The 18,882-nt window shown below is 41.1% G+C and overlaps 1 protein-coding gene across 3 annotated transcripts in view; it reads left to right on the top strand.

Annotated features, from left to right (window-relative positions):
* The window catches only part of LOC142357315 (metal cation symporter ZIP14-like), a 339,525-nt gene that overhangs the window by 306,107 nt on the left and 14,536 nt on the right, over positions 1 to 18,882 (top strand). For 2 of the 3 annotated variants that reach the window (XM_075408967.1, XM_075408975.1), the window contains exons 8-10: positions 2,711 to 2,737; positions 3,076 to 3,215; positions 17,670 to 17,727. In XM_075408967.1, coding sequence (XP_075265082.1) covers positions 2,711 to 2,737; positions 3,076 to 3,215; positions 17,670 to 17,727 — 225 coding nt within the window. The remainder of the gene's footprint in view (positions 1 to 2,710; positions 2,738 to 3,075; positions 3,216 to 17,669; positions 17,728 to 18,882) is intronic. The other variant, XM_075408981.1, reaches the window with a different exon arrangement.

Raw genomic sequence — 18,882 nt, 5'->3', positions numbered from 1 at the left:
TAGAGCTTTTCAGCTCAAACTGTTTTGGAGACTTGTACTTATGGTGTGAAGGGCGGTTCTTAGAGGTTGAAGACACCGCCACTGTTGACCCCCCCCCCCCCACTATTACCCCAACACCCTACCACCACGTTGTTGTCCACCCCACCCCACTGTTGCCCGCCCCCTTCCTCCCCATCAGCCACCGATGCCCCCCCCCCAAAAAAAAACCGTGGCTACGTTCCAAAAACCGATCGTTAAATGCACGCAAAATTTTATACTATTCACAATTTTTTCAAGCTTTTTGAAAATTTTTGTCGCTTTTTGAGTTCTCTCAGTCCCAGGTGTCAAGAAACCTCCTCTAGGGTTTTACAATAGGTTACTGCATCGTTTCTAGTGGTAGTGGAATGGTTTCAACATTTTAACATCACGAATTTAAGCATTTTTTTTTGACAAAACGTGCATTTTTTTGACATTTATTTTTCATTATTCAAGTCTTTCCTTTCCATACGCAGGGGCCAGAAAATGTCCGTAGGGGTTTGATAAAAAGTTAACGAAAAATTTTTAATTGCCATGGAATGGCTTTCAACTTTTTAATATGACAAATTTTAGCAATTTTTTCTATAAAACTTGCGTTTTTTCAAGTTTTTGTCGGTTTTTAGGTTTCTCCAGCCTCAAGAGCCACATCACCTTCTTTAGGGTTTTATAATAGGTTACTGCATAGCTTCTAGATGTCATGGATTGTTTTTCAAGATTTTAATATCCGCAATTTTTGAAAAAAATTTGCAATTTTTACAAATTTTTTTAATCTTATTTGAATTTTTTTAATCATTTTTACCGGCACCAGGGTCCTAGGGACCTTCTCCAAGGTTTGATGACAAGCTGTTTGATAGTTTTTGGAGTTAATGGAATGGTTATCAATATTTTAATGACTCCAGCTCTAGCATTTTTGTGATAAATCCTATTCACATTTTTTCAGTGCAGTTTTTTTTCAAATTTTTGGAAGATTTTTTATCAAATTTCAAGTTTGTGGATCATTATGAACCAGTAAAACTATATAAAGCTTGAAATATGGATACTGGATAGTCTCTTGAGATAATGGAATGGTTTTGAAGATTTTAATATCCTAATTTTTAGCAAGATTTAAAAATTTTGCAATTGTTTTCAAAATTTTTGAACTTTTGTCCTCTTCTGAGTTTAACGATCATTACTGGCCATCGAAGTTTTTTCCAGCCTTGCAGATAGGTTAGTTGATATAACTCCAAAGACAAAAATTATTTTGAACATTTTCGCTGCAAAATCTGAAAGCTTTTGCAAATTTTTAAAATATCAATTTATTTGATTTATTTACTAACAAGGCTAGAAAACTAAAAGTTGCAGAGTCGAATCAAGCTAAAGCTAGCCTCAATAAACCGTGGCTAGCTACTGATGAAGCCAACCGGTCGTTTGAGAGCAATTCGCCCGACGTTAGTCGGTTATGTTTTCTTGTTTTGCCTGCACTTGATGTCTTAATTTATCTGCTAATTGCTTTGATGACAGCTCCTAACTGTTTTCTATTTGTTTGCTTTAATCTGTTCAGGCGTGTTAGTTGTAGTCAGTGTTTTTTTTACCAGAAGAACTTGTTTTTGAATAATTCGCATTTTTATGATTAACACCATTTGTTTTTAAACCTTAAGGTGTTTTTTGATTTTGGGTTCGTTGTGTTTTATTTTTACTGCCGTGCGCATTACTGACAGTAATTATCTTGACAGCATTTTTCTCAAGTATTATGTCTATAGTTTTTCTGACTTGAACGTCGTTTGTATTCAAAAAATTTTGAAAGTATTTTGATTATTATCAGCATTTTCTTTTCGTTTGGTTTGCCCAATATTGGTCGTTTATGAAAATAGATTGTGTATATTTGCTCGATAGATGAGCTTGAAATATCGTTTTTCATGTAAATATTAGTTTTGGTGACTTCTTGAGCTTGAACCTAACTTAACTTGGTTGCCAAGCTTGCTTGAGCTTAACTTAACTAGACATCTCTAGTTCGATGAATTTTTTTGTAATCATAACTGATCTATTTAACTTTTGTCAATATAAATTCATAAGAGCTGCTGGCTTTAAATTGCTCTCAAGTAATCTTTGGCGAGTATTGTTTCATTTTACTCAATTCTTGGATTGTAGTTCATCTTGGTTACCAGTTCTAATGATGACTATTGGTACCAATTTCATTATGCTCATTAGAAAAAGTTGGAGGGAGGAGCCTAAATACTAACTTGATCAAAATAGCACCTTTTTAAGAAGATAATTTTTTGAATAAAAAATGAACACTTGAAAATTCCAAGGACAGATATAATTACCATGTCAATGGGAGTGTAGGGTAAATGTAAAATTTAAAATCATTTTAAGCACGTTTAATGAAATCACGTTTAACACGTTAGCACTTTGAAAATGATTTTGGGCAAAAATCATCATTTTTTTCTGGCAATCGCAATCGGTGTTATGTAAATTAATCGCGGCTACATTTCGGATATGATTTGAGAAGGTGGTCTAAAACATTTAATGTGTCATTAAAGTGTCAGTGATCTATGTCGACCTTCGTTTGGACTCGGTTTTGTCTAATCTGCGGGGTGCATTAATCGATTCGTAGTTTAAAACCAGTTCTCTAACCATCACTTCAGACACTGCTGGTTTTGAATTGCTGGTTTTTCTCCAATACGCAAACTTAAATGACATCAAAAATGGTTTTCAGGGCTGCGCCGAAACAGCTACGAGTTAGGTACTCCTACAACTTCAATACTCAGTATCTAGTATTTATTAATACTCGTGTTGTTTCTGTTTGTCCGTTTCTTCTGAGCTCTTCTCTAATATTTCCTTGAAAATATTCAAAACTTCTATCTGTAATCCTGCTGTCTCCTGCTTAAAAGTTGACAATGGTAATTTGGGATCGAGAAAATCAGCTGGTTTATCAAATTTGTACATCGGGACAGAAAACTCGAATATCTAATTTTGGACCTTTTCGATTTTCAATCAGAAATTTTCTGTTTGTTTATAACACCAACTGGTATCTGGACGTGATAAATTTCTGTTTGACTCATTCCTTATGCGTTATTTTAGCGTGCTCCTCCGTTGACGTGGGCATGATCGCAGACTCGGATCTGAACAATCATTTGACCTCTTCAGAAGAGAACAATGGCCATATTGTTTATCGTGCATCCTCCCCAGATGGTCAACACAAAATACCCAATGGCGAAAAGGTACCAATGTGCTCTTAATTTTTATGGCGGCGAAGCTGTAAGCTGAAAGTAGCTATATTGAGGTGATCTTGGTTTTTGTTTTGTTCCGTCCTCTGACGCTCTTTTTCGTTTTACATTTTTTCAGGCCGCAGACTTCAAAAGAGCTTTTTGTTGATCTTTCATGCCGCTATTTCATTGCTCTTTTTATTCCTGACAAATCAGTGAATCGAAGTTTTCAATTCATAAGGAAGCATAAACAAGATGTAAGCAACTGTATCTAAAGTAACATCAAGGCAATAAGCACATCTAAATGGCCCGGCAAATCTAGCTGTATCTGCTAGCAGGTATTTTGTCTGAGCTGATTTTCGGCTGGGATTGGTCACCGATACGTTTTCGAAACATAAAAATATTAAGCCTAAAAGGAGCGCAATCGATTCAGTATATTAGTAGGCTCAACGAAAATTATGTTTAACGAACTTTTTCCGAGCTTTCTATGCCAAATAGAACGTATTTTGTGTGCATTTAATCTTTTCGTAAAGCTTACATGGTTAAGAGATTATGACGTAATACTTTCTCGCTGGATAGTGCATTTCAATCCTCGCTGCTCTTTTTATTTACTCAGTAACATCCTCCGGCCCGGAAGAAAATGTTGGGAGGATCGGTACAAGCTTAACGAGTGGGCGGACGAGCGATCCGGATGACGTGCGCAAGACGGCGGAGCGGGCGACGCTGTCGGAGCCGTACCGAAGTTCTTCAATCCTAGCAGTTGGATAGTAACCCCTAGGGTTGCTTTCTTCAACGATCCAAACTAAATCACCGACCTTGAGGTGCTGCTCGGCAGGCGTCTGCCACTTAGATCTACGGTTCAACGCAGGTACATACTCCTTGAGCCAACGTGCCCAAATTGCATTGGCGTATGACTGTGCACGGGCGTATCGCTTACGATGATCGAACTCGTCGACGCCAACGATACACGGAATTCTGGTTGCTTGGTTACCGAGTAGAAAATGATTAGGTGTTATAGCGCCTAGGTCGGACGGGTCGGCGCTTACGGGCGTTAAAGGACGTGAGTTTAGTGCGTATTCGACCAGACAAAAAGTAGTGTTCAACACCTCATCTGTGAGGCAACGCGTACCGAGGATAGTGTACAGTACTCTTTTAAAACTCCGAACTAACCTCTCCCAGATGCCACCTTGGTGTGGCGCACTGGGTGGATTGAACCTCCACTTAATGCCCTTATGTGCAAGTTCGGTGGCAATGTTAAGCGTATTCCATTTTTCCACACATTCACGGAGCTCTTTCTCCGCTCCAATGAAGTTCGTACCATTATCCGACCAAATCATGGCAGGAGTACCCCGACGGGAGACGAACCGCTCCACTCCCATTACACAGGAACTGGTGTCCATGGACTGTACAACTTCAACATGGACAGCACGAGTAGTGAGACAAGTGAAGAGAAATCCCCACCTCTTCTCTGTAGTCCGACGAACTGTGACGTAGAATGGGCCGAAGTAATCAACCCCGGTGTTGGTAAAGGGAGGAGACTGGTATGCGAGTCTCTCCTTTGGGAGGTCTGCCATGATAGGCTGAATGGTTGCTGCACGGAACTTTCTACACAAGACGCAGTTTGATTTGATGGAACGCAGTGTGGAACGTAGTTTTAGGATGGCATAACGTTCTTGTACCTTTGACCTTAAGTAGTCGATGCCCTGATGATGGTTCTTCAAATGAGTATGCCGCAGAAACAGTTTAACAAAAATATGACGCGCATCCAGCACGATAGGATTCCTAGTGTCAAAGTCAATTTCCGCTAGCCGTCGGAGTCGACCAGAGGAACGGATGAGACCATGAGGTCCAATAAACGGAGTAAACTGAGCAATGCGGCTGCTCTTCTTAACGGATTTGTTGTCAAGAAGATCCTTTCTTTCAGTAATAAAGGACTCTCCTTGAACCAAGTACTGGAGATGACGCTCGGCTTCGTCAAGCTCAACAGGATCGGCTATGCTGCCGTCTACGGTACGGTAACTTTCATGAGATGGTAAAAGACGGAGCACATATGCGGTGACACGCAGTAATTTTTGATAAGAACTGAACTTATCAAACGGGATTAGATTGATACTTTGTTCCTTAGGGGGCTTGGTTACGGATGCGGCTAAAGATGAGATGGAGTCATCATCTTGTTCCTTGGTTACAACGCCGAGTTTGATGTTATCAACGACGTCAGTATTTGGCACAAAAGGGAATTGCTTAGTTCTCAAGAAGTCAGGACCCCTCACCCAGCTACTTGATTGCAAAACTTCAGCGGACATGCCACGCGTGCCAGCATCTGCCGGATTATCACAAGTGGCGACGTGGTTCCATTGGTCAACGCTGGTGTTCTCCAGGATTTCACTAACACGATTTGCAATGAAGATGGGGTGTTTGTTTGTTGAGTTTATCCACTGCAAGACGATGGTACTATCTGTCCACATAAAGACTTTATCCACAGTAACCGTTAATGCTCGACAGATTTCCCTTTTTAAACGGGCAGCGAGGAGAGCGGCTTGTAATTCCAACTTAGGAACTGTCATTACCTTCATAGGTGCAACACGGGCCTTGCCCAGGACAAACGCCAGCTCTGTTGTAATTTCCCCGGAGGTACAAGTTACTTGAGCCCTAAGAAATCCTACTGCACTGAATACGTCTTGCGAGCTATCACCAAACATGTGGAGTTCAAGATGTTGGAATGGTCCTGAAAAGTAACTTCTCGGTATAGTGATCTCAGCTAACCGCGGCAGTTCAATACACCAGGCAAGGAATCTATCAACTGTGTCTTTAGGTAACTCGTCATCCCAACTTTGTCCATTGACACGCCAAATGTCTTTCAAGATTAACCGAGCACCAACAGTGAAAGGTGCGACAAGACCAATTGGGTCGTAGACCTTTGACACAAGACTTAAGACTAAGCGCTGTGTTAAACATTTCGTGATGGTGCTGTTAGTACCCCTACTCACAACCAGAGTATCGTTGTTGTGATCCCACTTAAGCCCAAGCACGTGCATTGATTCCTCCTTTGATGAAACGATGACCTTCGGTTCAGTGGATTGAGCAGACCCATCAATTCGGTCAGCCAGATCTGGTACATTGCTTACAAACTTAGTAAGCTTGAACCCACCTAGATGGAGAAGATGTACCAATTCCTTCGACCTAATGAGGGCCCTCTCGGGGGATTCCACTGAGTCCAAGTAGTCGTCCATGTAGAAGTTCTCAAGGACGGCTTTCGCAGCTTCTGGGTACTCCTTAGCATTATCGCGTGCCGTGCGCTGAAGTGCGTAGTTGGCGCAGGTGGGCGAATCTTTTGCCCCAAAGATGTGGCGCGTATACTGGTGTACCACAACATTTGATGTGGGGTCCTCCCGCCACAAAAAGCGCAATGATGGTTGATCACATGGTAACACTCCAACCTGAAGGAACATTCCCTCGATGTCAGCGGATACAGCAAATGGATGCTGTCTAAACCGTAGGAGTACACAGATTAGGTTTTGCAGTAAGTCAGGTCCGGTGAGTAATGACTTATTAAGAGATGCGCCATGGAATTTAGCTGCTCCGTTTAGTACCCTACGAACCTTGCCCGGCTTGTTCGGGTTAACAACCGGATGGTGTGGTAGGTACCACTCTCGTTCCGAGCGACTTTCCACCTTATGAGCATCTTTGACCCTTACTACGTAGCCTTTGTCTAAGTCCTCTTTGATGGTATTCGAGTACTTTTCCCTTAATGTCTGATCTTTCGTGAGCCGCTTTTCCAAAGACTTTAATTGAACAAGCGCTGAGAAATAATTGTTCGGCAGTTCGATGTTATCTTCAGCCCATAGCATTCCGACATCGTATCTTTTTCCATTATGCACGGTGGTGTTTTCAAGAATTTCATGCGCACGTGCATCCGAGGCGGATCGTGGGTCTACTTGCTTAAGTGCGCCGTACGACTCCATGTCGTACCAAGATTTTACCTGACTAGCGAGTTCAAAATCCTGCTCCGTATTAGCTTTGAAACAAGTCGAGACTAAACCTGAAGAAGACGGTAGAGGGCCGCTTAGAACCCAACCTATGGGCAAGCGAACAGCGAAGGGCGAGGACTTCTCGTCGGCAGCGAAGTACTCTAACGGGCGGATGGCATGATACACATCCTGTCCAAGTACCATCTCGATGTTTCCATAGCAATATGTAACTGGGTCTAGAACTGCTAGGTGCGGGTATGTTTCCTGAAGTGCTTTAATGTTAATGACGTCGGCGCCTACATTCAAATTTTCCTTTACGTAAGGGCTGACTTTAAATGGTTCAAATGTTTGGTTGTCGCGTGGTGTTACAATAAGTTCAACTAACTTAGTGTCTACGACCTCCTCGGTATTTATACCCTTGACTGTTAATTTCAATGCTGTACCGTGCAAACCAAGTCTATTTGCAAGATCATTGGACACCCAAGAGTTACTGCAAGCGGTATCACACAAAACTAAAGCCGTGGTATCTTTACCGGAGGAGCTCTTCAGCTGTAATTCAGTCACCTGAAGGAGGCCTTTCACATTACTCACAGATGACAAAGTAGTGGTCTTACTCGCTGATTGGACACTAGGAAGTTTACTTTGATTTGCGCCAGCATTAGAATTAATGTTGTTGTTGTTTGAAGGGGATTTTGGTGGATACACCCTCTCAGCTCCATGAAGAAGTGTGTTATGGGAGCTGTTGCAACCGTCCTTCCTGCATTTCCTGGGGTTTGGGCATTGCCTGAACATATGCTTTTCTCTCAAACATGAGAAACACAGTTTTGCTTCAGCCACTACCTTTGCTCGCTGAGTGGGAGACTTTTCTTTAAATACCCTACACTCCCAGATGCGGTGGATACCTTTACACACAATGCAGCGAGGGGTTGCAGGCGTTGCCGATGTTGAGGCTGGTCTCTGAGTGCCCTTAGTTTGTGTATTAGCAGCAAAAGTTCTTGAGGCAACTTTGGTCTTTACTACTGAGTTGGTGTTATCCTCAGTTCTTGCCTTCGATGAAGTTTGTTTCATTAAATCATGTGCCTCTGCCTTCTCCTTCAACCAATCGTTGAAGTCAAGGAGTGTTGGCTTAACCCAATGTTTCTTCACTGTGAAGAGTGACCAGGATTCTTTCAGATTGGGCGGCAATTTTTGCACAGCCGTGTTGAGAAGTGAGGCGCTCTTAAGGTCTGCGTCATATGAAAGTGATTTAAAGACCCCAACAAGACTTGAAATTGTTGCAGAATAGTTTATGATGTTATCACTATTGTGCATCTTTAGTGGTGGAAAAGAGCTGAGTTTTTCTAAGTGTGCACTGACTACTGCCTGTGGTTGGCCAAATTTACGTTCGAGTGTCTTAAGTGCATCCTTATACATTACACCACAGTATGCGAACTCAGCGATGGCGGTTTTAGCTTTTCCAGTTACAAGAGTTTTTAAGTATGTTAACTTGACATCATCAGTCAAGGACTGTGCGTCTATGGCGCTTTTAAATTGTCCGAACCATTCGTGCCACTGCAGGGGATCACCATTGTATTGTGACAACTTCCACTCGGGCAGTGGATCGTTCTTCTTACAAGTAATTGCGTCCGCCAACTGCTTTATCAAATCCGCAGAGTCCAAAGAAGGAGCCGAAGGTGTGGGATGCGGCGGGCCACCCCAACACAACGGGTTCGGAACGGTAGCTCCATACGTTGGCGGAATGATCGGAGTGACAAAGGTGGGGGCGGTACCTGTGGAAGAACTAAATGGATTCGCTTGCATGAAGTCTGATGTTACGTAATTTTGAGCGCCTGCTGCTGTTTGTACATGAGGGGAGCGGTGCGATGTAGATATATGAGAGTTGATTATAGGGGCCGGTTGTACGGTGTATAAATTTGCAGATGTACGTACAAGTGGTACTGCATTAGGTGGGACTGCTGCCGGAAAACGCCAGACATTTGGATCTGGAGGAGCAGGAGGTGCGTGGGTTATGGGTACAAAGTTTTGGGGCTGAAAACTCTTTTGTGGAGGTGGTGGATGAATTAATTGAGGCACGAAATTGTTTGCGGAGGAAATGAATGGTGCAGGAGGAGAATGGGGTAACAGATTGGCATTATTCGCCACGGGGTTAGTGACTTGTAGTGGGGGTGCTTGTGGCGGCGAAGGAGGAAAGCGGAATGCTGGTGGGAGTAACGGGAAATGCGGTGGTGCGAGGTTTAGAACGAGGGATGGTGGGGCTGGTACATTTATGTGTGCTTGTGGCGGATTAGGTGCTAGAGGAGCATTAGCGATTGTATTAAAAGGTGGTGAATGCGAAGGGCTGACTAAATTCAACTGTCCCGGCATGCTCGATCTGCGAGGGAATTGATGATCTAACTGCAAACCATCGAAGTGCATTGTTGCTTGAGACAGTTGTCGGGCTGTGTTTGGGGCGTTTAGTTGAGTTGGCATACCAAAGTTTATTGGTGATGGAGGCGTATATTGAGGCTGTTGCTGCTCTTGCATGATGTTGTTTGCAACATGTGCATCGTTGGTTACATTTATTCTAGTACTTGGTTCTTGCGGCTCATGGACAGGGAGGTTGATGTTAGCCTCAACTTGACCATGAGTATTGAGATTAGAGTGTGACTTTGGAAGTTGAGCTGAAGAAGGTCGTTGGACAATTGCTTGGTTGGATTGGGCGATGGAACCAGAAAAGTGCAAACTCGGTTCGTTTGCAACATCTGCCATAATCCCGGCCGGTGACGAATTAACCCAATCTTGAACAAGTTTCTTGCTCTTAACTGAACTTCTTTCGGTAAAGAGCCCACTCATTTCGCTTGTATCAGACCCGTCTGTTGCTGATTTTGTCATCAACTCAATTTCCTCAAGGGCTGCAGCAGCTACTTCCTTGCGATGATCCTCCTCAAGCTGCTCAATTTCTAATTCTCGCAATTTCGTTTGTTTTTCAATTTCGAGACGCTGTCTAGCAATGCGAAGCTTTGCCTCATGTTGTTTCTCAAGTTCCTCCCTTTTGAGTCTTGATAGTTCTAAGTCTCGTTGACGCTGACTTGATCTTTTTGAGGAAGTCATATGTGAACTTGATTTTGAATGGTGAGAGGGATACTGCTCTGCTGTCTCTTTGTCATGGACCGAATTGATATACCCTCGAGCAGCAGCAATGAACTCATCAGTTTTCTTTGTTACAGTCTCTAACCATTTCTCAAGATTCTTACAGGCAGCGTCTGGATCTTCAGTCTTTTGTGCCAGATCAAAGAGCTCTTCATTCTTATCAACTACTCTAGTAAAAGCATCTTTGCACTTCACAATCAGACGTTCGATCTTAACTTTCCTGTCTTGCTTATCAACAGCATTGTTAATTTCACCATAGATGTTTTTTAGTTCAGCCTCCAATTTTGCCCTCGCACTATAAAGTTTGTTAAATTTGTCCTGCAAAGTTGTCATGATCTTAAGAGAAACAGGAACCACAAGTTTAATTTGGTACTAATATAGAGTACACACACATGCAACAGCACAACACAAAGGGGTTATACCGAACCCTAGTGTGACGGTTTGGCTAGCAAACCGCCGAAGAGCAAAGATGTTCGTCGAGTACAATAGTACCCGGCGAAAGAAAGAAAGAACGGTGCGCAGGAAGCGCGGAAAGGGACAGGACGGGGGACGGGACGGACGGGAAGAGACGCCGAACGAATAACGCACGACGCAACGGGAAACCGGACGGACAAACGAGAGCGTCGGGCGAATGGCGCGCGACGAAACGGGAAAACGGCACGGGCGGGGCGGAAACGTCGGGCGGATGGCGCGCGACGAAAGGGGAAAACGGCACGGGCGGGGCGGAAACGTCGGGCGGATGGCGCGCGACGAAACGGGAAAACGGCACGGGCGGGGCGGAAACGTCGGGCGGATGGCGCGCGACGAAACGGGAAAACGGCACGGGCGGGGCGGAAACGTCGGGCGGATGGCGCGCGACGAAACGGGAAAACGGCACGGGCGGGGCGGAAACGTCGGGCGGATGGCGCGCGACGAAACGGGAAAACGGCACGGGCGGGGCGGAAACGTCGGGCTGATGGCGCGCGACGAAACGGGAAAACGGCACGGGCGGGTGCGGAAACGTCGGGCGGATGGCGCGCGACGAAACGAGAAAACTGGCACGGGCGGGTGCGGAAACGTCGGGCGGATGGCGCGCGACGAAACGAGAAAACTGGCACGGGCGGGTGCGGAAACGTCGGGCGGATGGCGCGCGACGAAACGGGAAAACTGGCACGGGCGGGCCGGAAACCACAAGCGAGGAGGCGGGAAGATCGATGCTAACAGACCACAGCAACAACTCAACCAAACAAGCTAGCCGTAACTCCAGAATAAACTTAAGCCACACCCTAGAAAGAAGGAGACGAGCTACTGCCAGGTACACTAGCACAAATCATTATGGGGCTTTAACAACGGCATCAAAACATTGAACATGAAACAATTTACGGCAACAGTGTAGTATAACCAAAAGTCGAAAAGGTCAGGAACTTTACTAGCCGTAACTCCAGAACAAACTTAAGTCACACCCTAGCAAACCACCCTACCCAGACAACAAAAGTGCATACTACAAAATTAATAAAGGTACAACAAATTGCTAGCAAACAAGTGTGGTGAAAGTCACGAAACAAACCAGCCGTAACTCTAGAATGAACTTAAGTCACACCCTAGCAAGGAACGAGACTAAACAACAAACCAGCATACTAGCAAAAAGAAATTTTACTACAGCAAAACTCAACATACTACATCATACAACAAATAAACGGGGAATAGAAAGAAACAAGAAGACACGGAAACAAAGAGGACGGAAACGGAAAATGAACCCAGATAACCTGCGGAAAACGGACGGTAGTGAATAACTCAAAATGGGGAGAGCGAAACGTTTAGTAAAGCGCTATTGGAAGGAATCAACCACAAACTAACCCGCGCAACAACGCAAGACTACGAGACATTTAGGTTATTAAAGGCTTGAGTAAGTTCCGCCTCCTCGTACGCATGGCGGGTGGGAAGCGTTTTACGACGGCGCTTTGAAAGTTTCTTCGGTCGGGACCGTGTTATCAAGGACCGGAGGTTGTTCTTATGAGTTAAGACTATGGTCAATGTTTTCAGCTCAAGCGCAGGCCTTTGGTGTAATGCTCTGTACTCTTTGAGTAAACTAAGATCTTTCTGTTTACGTCTAGACACAATGTCTTTCACTAAGTGTATGGTAACTAGAGTACTACGCTTGAGCTGATTGTAAATATCAGGAGTTCCCTCTCTGGGGCAATACACTATAGCTTCTATGCGCTCCTGATACTTTTCAAGCACTTCAATAAGCTGAGAAGGTGTTAAAGGCTTATTGTTGTTACTGCGATGACGGGACAATGAATTGTTCACCACGTCATGCCATATAACTAGCCTCTTTTTATCACGGAAGAAGTGACTCAATTGAAATTGCGCGGTTTTTCGGACTTTCAAAGCGTTAGGATTAAAACTCAGACCCGGTAATGCGTAAATTCCTTTTTTATAATGGTCTTGTAACGCTTGAGGCAAAGTTTTTATGGCGTGATGAAGTGAACTTGCAGCTAATATGAAAACCATATAATGTTTTTACAACATAATTGATTTGAGTTTTGCTCAAACTCCGAACCTTGACGTTAAATGCACGATTTTTACAAGTTACCAAGAATAAGCGCTGATTTGTAAAAAAAACTTGAGTTGTTTTTCCAAATTTGAAAAACTTGACCAAATTGTTCTTCTTTTTCTTTCAAATTGACAACTTTATGCAATTATTGCATCCCGGATTAACAACCTTTTTCTATAAACCTCTAAGGAATTTTTTCACAATTGGTCAAATTTTTCAAACTTACTTTTTTTTTTGCTTCGCGTGATTTTATTTCGTTCCAATAACTATTATTTAGCCCGATTTGGTCAGTTCCAAAATTTTGACCAAAAATTTTCAAATTCGATGTTTTTTCAAGGAAAAAATATATGGGGGTGGGTTATCGGTGACCGGTGAACTCAAAAAAATTTGTTATATGGGATAGGAAATGGGTTCTGTGGGCTAGATTTGCCGGTTAGTTAATCAATTTAAAGCAACAATCTGAAGTTTTTTGGATGAGTCTTACAGTTTTTTTTTGCTTCTTATCGGGGCTCCTTTGTGTCCATCTGCAATACCCTTTTGTTGTGTTGAGAAACAACCAAACCAAGTTTGCCGTCGACTTAGCCTTGTCCTCTTGTGGTGCCCATTTTTTTTCTTTTGTGAGGTTTCCAGTGTTTTAGGAGTAGAGAGCTTCCTTCCAACACTTGCTCATTTATCCTTCAGAGCCAGTGAAAACCATTTGAATGCTTCAGCACTTGACTTTTTGAGGGTTCATCCCGAGGTTTCTGGTGTAGGTAATTTGTGACCTCTTGTGCCCGTTAGTCTGCTGGATAACTGTTGTGAACAATGTTTTTTTGTTCAACGTTTGCGCAAAGGTAATATCGAGAGTGATAAATAATCAAGTTGATCAAGAGAGCTAGTGCTACTATGAATACAATATAATTATACTCTAGCACCACGTGTAAACGTGCAATTAATTTGGAATTAATCAGCTTCGTGGACTATTCGTGTCTTCCGCTGGAAGGGATTTTTTCAAGCGAGGCAAATGCCCCCTCTGTGTTAGTCCTGTTTGTATGGGAGAAAACGGCACCAAAATATTCCTGACAAATCAGTGAATCGAAGTTTTCAATTCATAAGGAAGCATAAACAAGATGTAAGCAACTGTATCTAAAGTAACATCAAGGCAATAAGCACATCTAAATGGCCCGGCAAATCTAGCTGTATCTGCTAGCAGGTATTTTGTCTGAGCTGATTTTCGGCTCGGATTGGTCACCGATACGTTTTCGAAACATAAAAATTTTAAGCCTAAAAGGAGCGCAATCGATTCAGTATATTAGTAGGCTCAACGAAAATTATGTTTAACGAACTTTTTCCGAGCTTTCTATGCCAAATAGAACGTATTTTGTGTGCATTTAATCTTTTCGTAAAGCTTACATGGTTAAGAGATTATGACGTAATACTTTCTCGCTGGATAGTGCATTTCAATCCTCGCTGCTCTTTTTATTTACTCAGTAACACTTTTGCTACTTTTTAAATTCACTTCTTAAACTAATTGCCGATGAGTTTTAAGCTGAACTCAGTGCTAAATTTTTTGATCATAACTAACTTAGCTCGCTCTTTAAATAACTTCTAATTTTATTAGGGTAACTTGAGGTCACTCTAACTTTTAAAGGTCAATATAGGACTCCTATCTAATGATCAATGTTAATAATAAAGCATGGAAACCAAAATCGGATAACAAATTTGAATTTTGTTGAAAAGAACTTCTCAGTAAAACGTTTTAGTCTTTAAAAATATTGGCAACTGAATCAATTCAATACTGTGTCTGTTGCTATCTAAATTCTACATAACGTAAGTCTGTCTTGCAGCTATTTCGGCAATCTGCTGGCAATGTTTGTAATATTATAACGAAACGATTGACTTCATAATAACTGAGCTGTTGTACTGCCTATGAACTAAACTAAGTTTCATTGTAAAATTAATGCCACCTGTTAACAGTAGCCAAAAATGAACGAATTAAGCAAACGACAATAATTGCTAGCAAAACTAAGAAAGATTTCATAAATCAGCGTTGTCGGAGCCACTAAAATCAATGGCTAAGCTTTGGTAGTGCCGAAGAACAGCTCCTGTGGTGCATTAGAAAGTAATAAAACCTTTACAAATTGCACGAAATGGCAAAATGGACTAACAGAAAAAATTGCAGGTACAAGTGGAAAGACATAAAAAAAATATGCAAATTGGCGTTCCGAGTTATTCAGAATCAAAAGCTCCCCAGTAAATCTTTCGTTTAACAACGGAGCTTCAATAGATAAGGAATACAATTTGCTAAAACGCATGAATCAAGAAACATGAAAGCAACTAATGCAGAAGTCTATTTTCAGAATTTTCGATTTTTAAGGATGGTAATTGTCTTTAAAAATAGTCTTTTTTTAAAAGAAAAATAGGAAAAGAGCGAAATATGGGAAATTTTTTAAAATTAGAAATTGCACCTTAAGGATTGTTAAAGCCATATTTCGTAAAATATACCTGCCAAATTTCAGATGTCTTCAATTTTGTAATTTAATAGAGCTCGTGTCTGCATCTCAACTCAATTCTTTTGGGTTTTGCAGATCTATTCCTATTTAGTATGCATTTCTGTCAACACGTATTTGAAAGGACGTAAAATGACAGAAAAAAGTCGAGGCTAGAGTATATTACCTGCGCTCAAAAGTTGTGGTTGGAACAAAAATTTAAGCAGCTGATTTTAGTTGGGAAGGCTAATTGTAGTTACTTTATAGCAAATAAAAGAAAATAATGAAAATTTACACAACTCAAAAGCAAAATAGAGACTCCGTGCGTTGCTGGTTTCAATTATCCGGTTTGTAATGGATGTTTAAAATCTTTTTAATATGCAGTCACTAACCAGTTTTGTAAGTTAGAAATATACTGTGCTTGCAAGCCATGTTCGTGCGTAATTAAAAGCACTACTCTGCCTTGTCTTCTGAGATCAAGTTTAAAATAGTTTGTCATTTTTGAAATTCGAAGCCAAATCATAGAAAACTTTTTTTTTTGAGAAAATAGAATTCAGTTGATGAATCTCGTGCCTTTTTCGGGAAGAATTCATCGACCGAAGAAAATAAATTGTAGTAGTAAACATTTCCTCTCCTCATTCTTGATCAGGGGAAACGATCGCTCAGATTTCACTGAGTTGAGATGAGCATGAGTTTCCTGCATGTGGGTATCAGATATCGGAAATTCTAAGCGTGATGACTGAACTTATTAATTGCTCTCGAACAAAGTTTGAAGCAATTATTGTCAACGTGCTGGTCTTTTTACGACTCGAAGAATATTAGTATTATACAGGTTTTTTTAACGCTCAAACAAGGCTGTTTATGATTTGCTTGTGTTTTCAAACATTAACTTCTCTTTAACAATGTTGACTTCTGTTTGCAGACATTGGAATTTAACAGTAGCTTAGTTAATAATATGTGGTAAAGCTCAACGTCGAGACATCATTTTGAGTGAAGTTTTTTCCCATAACAGGCCTCCTCCGTTTCCAAATTACAAAAAACACCCCCACTATGCTTATTTCTACCGGCTATGCTTATTTAGCTGATAAAAATTTATACATGACTTGAATTTTCACTTTTCTTTTCGAACATTTACTTACTGTGTTTTTGAAAGTTGACTTCTGTTTTCGAACATTGGACTTTAACAGTAGCTTAGTTTGTAATGTATTTTAACTAGGAACTGCTGGTAATATTCAAGGTGACAGTGTTATTTTGAGAATTTTTGATCCCATAAAAGTTCCTTCTACCTAAAAGCTATAAGCTACAGACCAATCACTTGCCTATCAAACCACCGTGCCTACCCCTATACCTATTTCCTCCAACCACCAATTAATTGCCTAGCAACCCCCCACCACCTACCTAACCCACCTCCAACCTACCCACACTTAATTACGCTTCCTGTACACACACATAGCTCCTCTGACCACATTCCTAACTAAAAAATGGTTGTTTCCAATTTTATATGTTTGTTTTTTGGCTTGATGTTTCTGGAAATAGATAGGGATAGTTAGGATTTTTTTATTAGACGATTCCTCGAGTCGTTTCCGGTATTCTGCCGGCGATGTTTTTATGCTTCACCGTTTTGACTTTTGGAGTGATATTGTCGCCCTTGGCTTTTGTTTTGCGTGATCTAAATTTCTCTTTCACAAAATTCAGCACCTGAATTCGAATGGTGGCAGTTCACAACTGAAGGTCAAATGAAAAGTGCGTCGAAATTAATGTAAATTTTTTGTTTTAAGTTTAGTGGTTATAGTGGTATATAATACGTTCTAGTGACGTCATTTGAAGCCCCCGTAGTGAATTTCGTTACTCCCCGACTGAAGCAGATTGGAATAGATGCGAGATCCCACTAGTCGTTCGAAATCTGTTTTTCTGACGTTAGTTTGTTATGTTTAATCTTAAGACCCTTTGATGTGCTAATGAAAAAGTTTTTTAACGCATGCGAAATCAATTCAGTACTTGGATTTCACCTTGCTAATTGCTTGCGGGCAATATATTTTTTATACAATAAAATGATGAAATAAAAACAAATGGGTAGTATTGAGTTCCTCTGCAGTGATATTTTGTGGTTAAAACTTCTTTTTGAAGATGCTGTCACTGCCGTGTTTGCTAAATGCGCTAACAGAAATTTAATCCTTAAATTCCACAATGCTTTTTTATGCTGACAAGAGCGGAAAATAATCGAATTTCCTTTGCTCTATGTGGCAGAGCATTAACATTTGAGGTGATATTCAAGTTGAGAGTGACGCGGTTATTGCCGGTCGTATTGTTCTCTTTTCTGTTTTGTGGCAGTGAAACAGTTCTTGAAAAGGGTATTTTCATGTTTTAGCAGAAGAATAGTGGTGGATGTAAACATGGTCACCAAGTGGACACTTCCAGACCCATAGGTGAGCTTATCGATGTCTCTTCTGTGGTAGTTTTCCTTGGGAACAAATATTGGGAATTGTGATGAATGTATCCCCCATCAATTTACTGCCTCCTCCTTCCCCCCCCCCCCCGCGCCTTAACCCGCGTCCTAGTTTATCAGTCTATTTGCACCCCAAAAGTTTTCTTTACTCCTAGAGATTGCTTCATTTTTTATTCAATTAAACTGTGTCATGTGCATGTAGCCCACTCAGTGCAGAGTGCCATCTTATCTAGAACTTCTTTATCGCTTAAACTCGGTTTTGTCCAGGAGCATGTTTGCATATATTTTTCAGAATAGAACTAGAAAAATTCAAACATTCGCATTTTGATTTGGACTTGCTGTGAAGTAAATTTTAGTTTGTTTCTCGTATATGTTACAGCTTTGTTTTATTTAAAAGTTAGGATCTGTTAAGGAAAATTATATTCTTCATGCTCAAGGGAATCGTCAATTTCTCTAGTTTCTTTTACTGAAGAAAACACTGCCAATTATTGCAACATCTTTTAAGCTTAAATAGAAACACGAAGATCGCAAACAATTCGTGTGCTTGTTTAACTGGGTTCTCACCTACTTTAAAAGGATGATATGTCCAAATAATTATAAGGTAGATTTAATAAATGTACTTATACTCTGCAATTAATAATTTATACTGGACTGTAATGTATTCGGGGCTTGTAATAAGCTACTAAAAGTTGTAATCATGTGATGTTTAACTGTTAAAAAGGTGAATTATGTGAAAACGACAGTTTAACTGTCTGCGTCACAAATGTATCGCTCATTCCATTGTGTTTTCTAACAAACACAGCGGAGCTTAATCACATTTTCAGTTGGTGAATTATTTTTTCTTTCTTAGAGGACATAATGGTCATAGTTCGATTTGCATGCGCCTTAAATTACGCCTCTAAGGTGAAAAGGCTTTTATTGGCATGCATTAACTTTTGTAATCTTTAATGTGAATAATAATAATTTAATTTCCTCAATGCTAAATAAATAACAATTTTTTTATAAATCAATGAAATAAAAAGCACCAAGGTGGACGTTAAGTAAGCAAGTTCATGCTTTTTTGGTACCGCCCGAATAGAGAACAAAGAGATTTTTACTCTCCTAGATATGACAGAGGGTGAAAGAAAGGCAAAAA

This window comes from Convolutriloba macropyga, chromosome 2 (assembly GCF_964194025.1).
Source record: "Convolutriloba macropyga chromosome 2, txConMacr16.3, whole genome shotgun sequence".
Taxonomy (NCBI): domain Eukaryota; kingdom Metazoa; phylum Xenacoelomorpha; order Acoela; family Convolutidae; genus Convolutriloba; species Convolutriloba macropyga.
Note: the sequence above shows the minus strand (reverse complement) of the source record. Positions and strands in the feature narration are given on the sequence as shown.